The 6,096-nt window shown below is 52.4% G+C and overlaps 1 protein-coding gene across 5 annotated transcripts in view; it reads right to left on the reverse strand.

The window, feature by feature from the left end:
- PRDM5 (PR/SET domain 5) overlaps positions 1-4,535 on the reverse strand; it is a 142,961-nt gene extending 138,426 nt beyond the window's left edge. Inside the window, exons 1-2 of one of the 5 annotated variants that reach the window (XM_045019971.1) lie at positions 4,460-4,535; positions 4,254-4,366 (exon numbers count right to left, since the gene is read on the reverse strand). In XM_045019971.1, the coding sequence (XP_044875906.1) occupies positions 4,254-4,346 (93 nt within the window). In that variant the 5' untranslated portion in view covers positions 4,347-4,366; positions 4,460-4,535. Of the gene's footprint in view, positions 1-4,253; positions 4,438-4,459 lie in introns of those variants that run through there. The other 4 variants (XM_045019970.1, XM_045019972.1, XM_045019974.1 and 1 more) reach the window with 4 other exon arrangements.
- Positions 4,536-6,096: the final 1,561 nt, after the last annotated feature.

Consider the following 6,096-nt stretch of genomic DNA (forward strand, 5'->3'; position numbering starts at 1 on the left):
ACACTAAACTATTGTCGTATGTAAAGCAAACAAGGTTTTCAAAATGTTTAAGAAGCTTCATTTAAAATTAAATTAAAATACTGATCTTATGCCACTGGCCCGCTTAGCCCGCTGCCGGCCTGAGGTTCCATTCACCTAGGCCGGCAGAGGGCTGAGCAGGGCCTGCGGCCGGAACCCCGGCTGGCAAGGGGCTAAGCAGGACTGGCAGCTGGAACCCCAGACCGGCAGTGGGATGAGCGGCTCAGCCCATTGCCAGTCTGGGGTTCCATCCGCCAGCTCCTGCCAGCCATGCTCCCAGCTGCCAGCCCCGCTCAGCCCGCTGCTGGTCTGGGGTCCCGGCCCTGCCAGATAGAGTGGGTACCTACCTTCTCCCTGATTTTAGCCCATTCTCTTCCTCTCTCTCTGCACTGAGCTGAGGGTGGGAGTGCACTGAGCACAGGGCTTGGGGTGAAGGAGCAGGCTGGGGGTCGGGGTGAAGGGTCTGGCCAGGAGCTAGAATGAGGGAGGGGGCTCAGGGTTGGGGCAGGAGGTTTGGGTGTGGAGCGCTTACCTGGGCAGCTCCCATTTGGTGTGAGGGGTGCAGGTGGGAATGGGAGGGTGGGGGTGCAGGAGCTTCAGTTTGGTGCTCAGGGTGGGGGTTGGAATGTTGGAAGGTGCAAGAGTCAGGGCACGGGGTGGGGGGGGCTGGGTATGTGTGGAGGGTGCAGGAGTCAGGGCAGGGAGATGGGGGTGTGTGAGGAGGGTGCAGGAGTCAGGGCAGAGGGCTGGGGGCGTGTGAGGGGGGTGCAGGAGTCAGGGAATGGAGTGTGGGGGAGCTGGGTATATGTGGGGGTGCCGGAGTCAGGGCTGGGGTTGTGGTGGGGTGCAGGGTCAGGTCAGGGCAGGGGCCTGAGGGTGTGGGGGTTCAGGAGTCAGGGCAGAGGCCTGGGGTGTGGGCTGGAGTTGTGGAAATGCTCCCAGCCCCCTGCCCTGAGCAGCTCACGGCAGGGGGCTGGAGGGGATATGCCCTAATTCCACCCTTCTTCCCCAAGGCCCTGTCCCCACCTCTTCTCCGGAGCAGCAAGCATGCTGCAGCTGTGGTTCCGGCTCTGCTTCTCCCCCTCCCTCTCCAAGGCCATCAGCTGTTCAGCCGCAGGGAGGGAGAGGAGGAGGGGCAGGAACCCAGCATGCTGGGGGAAGAGGTGGGGGAGGAGAGAGCTTGGTTGCCGGTGGAGGCTGCCCTGCAGCAGCAGCCGGCAGGACCAAGCTTCTGCCCCCTGCCCCCGCAGGAGAGAGAGGTGGGCGGGGGGGTGGAGAAGAGTAGGCTGGGCCGGGCAGGATTTTTAATGGCATGCTGCGGCCTGCTGAGGTCCCGGCCACCAGCCCCGCCCAGACTGCTGCCGTCCTGGGGACCCTGGCAGGCCACAGCATGCCACTAAAAATCGGCTCGCATGACGTCTTTGGCACACATGCCATAGGTTGCCGACCCCTGCCATACATACTCGATCATAAGCCGGTTCGTTTATAAGCCAACCCCCCCCAAGAGGGATAAGTAAAAATGGAAAATTTTTACAATCCGTTCATAAGCCGACCCTATAATTCAGGGGTCAGCAAACTTTGGCTCCCGGGCCATCAGGATAAGCCGCTGGTGGGCCGAGATGGTTTGTTTACCTCGAGCGTCCGCAGGCACGGAGGTAAATCTAAGTAAACAAAGCGTCCCGGCATTCCAGTTGCTTACCCTGACGCGCTGGGACAGCAACTGGTAGGGAAATTTGGGGGGCAGGGAAAGTTGGGAGTCAGGGGAGTAACCCCTGTGACCACCCCCCACATGACCCCACCCCACCCCTAGCCCGGGACCCCCACACTCTCCCCATCCCATCCCTTCCCACCTTATCTGGGGAGGGGGCCAGGGGAGGATGTCTCTGGCCTGGCTGGAGCTGCTCTGGCAGGCCGGGCAGCGCGGCTGCAGCCTGCTCTGGCAGGCCAGACCAGGCGATGCGGCTGCAGCATGGTCCAGCGGGCTGGGCTGGGTGGCACGGCCCAGGGTGCTCCGGCACCCGGGCGGCATGGCCTCAGCCTGCTCTGGGGGGCGGGGCTGAGCGGCGTGGCTGCAGCCTGCCAGCCCCGGGGCTGCAGCTGCTTTGGAGGCTGGGGGGAGAGTAGCATGGCTAGAAGCGGAGAGACTCTGGCCCCATCTCTTCCCTTCTGGCTCTGCTGACTGTGCTGCCCTCCTTCCTCCCTCTGTTGTGGGGTGGGGGGGAGGCTGTGTCCCACCTCTCCCTCTCTATACCCCTTCATAAGCCCCCCCCCCCCCCCCCGTCTCTGGTGCTTCCCTTTTTTTACTAAAAAAATTCAGCTTATGAACAAGTATATATGGTATTTTTTTTTAATCACTCAATTTTTGAGGGGCGTGCCTCGTTATTTTTGAGCAGTTGGGGTTAGCAATACTAGTGATAACATAAGGACATCTGAAGGGAGCACTTTAACCACAGGAAAGAAAGATACAGTTAAGATGTCAGACAACACAGAGTACTCTACAGAATTTGCTATTCAGAAATATGTGTCTAATTTCACATTCAGCACCGCCTCCCAAAAATTGTTAATGGAATGACTTTAGTGGCCATTACAATAAATGGCTATAATATAGTATAATTAGTACTGTTTCCCCTCTGCTGAGGTAGGCTTCCCAGTGACATGGAGTCTGGTTACATCCTATGAACAGTTTATTTTATTTATGCATGTACACCAGTCCTGGCACAGAGGTGGTCACAAATAGCATGCAGGACAATTCCTTCTTTCAGGAATCTCAGTCATACACCAATGCTTGGTTCCCAGGAAGTAACACTAGCCTCCGTTGACCAAGGAAGAGGGCAAGGCCTGCTGCTTACACAGATACCTCTACTCAGAGCCTTGCATAACAAACTAACAGCAATATTTAGCATGCCTTCCTAACAGTGAACATTTGCCGCCAAACTGAGAAAAAGTGCTTGGAAGATTATGTGTAAAAGCACCACCTGCCTAAACAATATGGAGGAATTCTGGCACTGAGTGTAGGCAAGTTCTACTTTCCTTTTTCACCAGTTTCACACCAATGAAATTTATATTTAAGAGAGAGGGAAATCAGGCCCAAAATTGTAATGACTATTGAAATAGATAATAATTTTGATGAATTTCACTGTATTCTATAGAGTCAGGTGAATTGCCACAAGATAGCCCAAACAGCACCTCTCTCAAACCAATAGGATCCAAAAATGGGACAGACACACAAAACAAAAGATAGAAGCTTAAATTAATGTGGGACTGATCATTTTAGTTCTGTACCACTTCAATTATCTAAATATAATGGGGGACACTGAATATTTCTGGATAAGTAAGATTGTGGATAATCAAGAGAATTTTCAATTTAATTAACAGCTGTCAGGGGATGTGACCTGTTTTGAATAAGAAGGATTTGCACTTAATTGACGTTTCAGCTGTATCACATCTTTTGCAGCCAAAGTTTCATTATTCTGCAAAGCAAATTAAATCATTTATTCTGTTAAAAGTGGGGGGGGAAAAAGCAAGAGTTTGGTGGGGAGGGAGGGATATTTAGATGGAAAACGAGATGGAAATGGAGAAATAGGTTAGGACAGGGGCACTGCCTGGGTTTTAAAAAACTGTTTTAAAACACAAATAAAAACGCAACACCAAACCAAAATAAAAACCTCCTACTAACCCCTTCCTATGCCCACGATTAACCCACTCTTTGTTTGTACATGTGCATGTACAGGGGCGGGGATTTGCCTAGCTGGGCTAGCCATTTTACGCCACTCCCCAAAGAAACAAAGCTCCCCAGGGGACGGTGCCTTTTTTGTTGTTTTTGACCCCGGCTTCAGTCCTCGCGTGCCAACAACAGAGTCTGTGAAATGCACCAGAACATGCCTCAGTTTAACGCTGAGGTTTTTTTCATTGCAGCAAGACGCTGCCCGCTGCAAAGCAGACGGCGCGTGAGCTCTGGCGAAGGGAGTTTGGGATTCAGTTTGAACTCGAAACCCCTGCAGGCAGCGAGGGGGGAAGGCGCTGCAGTGAGCTCCGGTACTACGTGGCAGGCTTTCTCTGGAGAACCCAGCATGTTGGAAACTACGCGGGGGGGGGCGGAGTAGCTTGCAAGCTACGCAACTGCCCTCGCTGCTGCTTCAGTGCACCCACCAGACAGCGCACAGCCCCCTATGCGCCCTGGTCTCCCCGTCATGCCGACCCCATGGGTGCCGAGGAGCAGCTGCGAAATCACCCACCTTTTTCACTCTCCGGGCCGTATAGAGCCCCATCCCGTCCTGAACTTTAGACGACTTCAGGGCAAACCTGTCCGGCACGTACATGCCCAGCATTTTGCACTGACTCGGGCCGCCTGCTAAAGGGGAGAGGAGTTAGCGGGGGCTTTCATTGCAAAGGGCAGGAGCGGGGGAGGGGGCAGGGACAGAGGGGCCGGTTGCAGGATTACCCCGGCTGGCTCCTGGAGGAGAGGGGCGGAGTCAGAGGCGGCTGCGGGAGCGGGATGGGAAAACCTGGGCTCCAATTGGCTGGAAGTTGGTCGGGGGAGATCGCTGCAGAGAGAACGGGCCGCTCCGTAGGGCAGCGTCGCGGCGGGCAGGGAGGGGGGAGGCATTTTTTCAGCCGCCCCAAATTGCGCACTCCAGGGCTCAGACCCAGCCTGGCCGAAACCACGAGCTCTGGCTCGGGATCTTCCGGCAGTTCAGTGACGTTCTGATCCAGCCCCGCTTGCTTCAGCCCATTAGAGACAGAGAGGAAGGCAGGCCCACATGTTTGGACCCGACCCTTTGGTGGTCTTTGGGGAAACGAGAGAGGGAACTTAGGCTGCCCCTGACCCAGTTTAGCTCAATAAGTAAGATCCATAACTTTGAGATCCTGCATAATATTGACTGGTTTCAGAGTAGCAGCCCTGTTAGTCTGTATCAGCAAAAAGAACAGGAGTACTTGTGGCACCTTAGCGACTAACAAATTTATTTGAACATAAGCTTTTGTGGGCTACAGCCCACATCATTGGATGCATAGAATGGCACATACAGCAAGAAGATATTTATACATACAGAGAACATGAAAAGTTAGAAGGACCCATACCAACTGCAAGAGCTAATTAATTAAGAGAAGCTATTATCAGCAGGGGAGAAAAACTTTTGAAGTGATAATCAAGATGGCCCATTTTGGACAGTTGATAGGAAGGTGTGAGGATACTTTAACATGGGGAGATAGATTCAATTAGTGTAATGACCGAGCCATTCTCAGTCTCTGTTCAAACCTAAGTTAATGATATCTAGTTTGCATATTAATTCAAGTTCAGCAGCTTCTCCTTGGAGTCTGTTTTTGAAGCTTTTCTGTTGCAAAATTGCCACCTTAACGTCTGTCACTGAGTGGTTAGAGAGGTTGGAGTGTTCTCCTACTGGTTTTTGAATGTTATGATTCCTGATGTCAGATTTGTGTCCGTTTATTCTTTTGCGTAGAGACTGTCCGGTTTGGCCAATGTACATGGCAGAGGGGCATGTGCCAGCATTTTACACAGAAGGTCATCCCTGTATTACCCTCAAGCCAATGGGGAAACTGAATGGTTTAACAGAAGTTTGAAAAAGAGTTTGCAAACAGCTAAACTGGAAGGGCGATTGTGGATACCCTTCACTACTGATTTCTTGCAAGCATACCAGGCTATATAACATGCCACAACGCAAAGATCACCTGCAGAGTTACTGCATGGGAAACAGATGAATACTACACTGAACATTGCTGGATTGTTAAAGGCATGACCTGAGGCCCCAACCAAGGATGATGTGAGAAAAACAGTTGAACAGAACCAAGCAAAGTATATGACTTTCACAGACAAGCAGCGGGGTGATAAGGAACCAAAGTTTGAGTGTGGTTCCTTCGTTAGAATACGAAAACCTGTAATTTTACGCAAAGGGGACCATAAATTCACAGCTCCTCTTAAAATCATAGAGAAGAAGGGACCTTACACCTATCGACTTTCTGATGGGCGGGTATGGAATGCTTCTTATCTTGCACCTGCCTATGCACCAAGAGGAGATTATCCCAACACCCAGTCTGCATTGGATGACTTCATCGTAGTAT

This window comes from Mauremys mutica, chromosome 5 (assembly GCF_020497125.1).
Source record: "Mauremys mutica isolate MM-2020 ecotype Southern chromosome 5, ASM2049712v1, whole genome shotgun sequence".
Taxonomy (NCBI): domain Eukaryota; kingdom Metazoa; phylum Chordata; order Testudines; family Geoemydidae; genus Mauremys; species Mauremys mutica.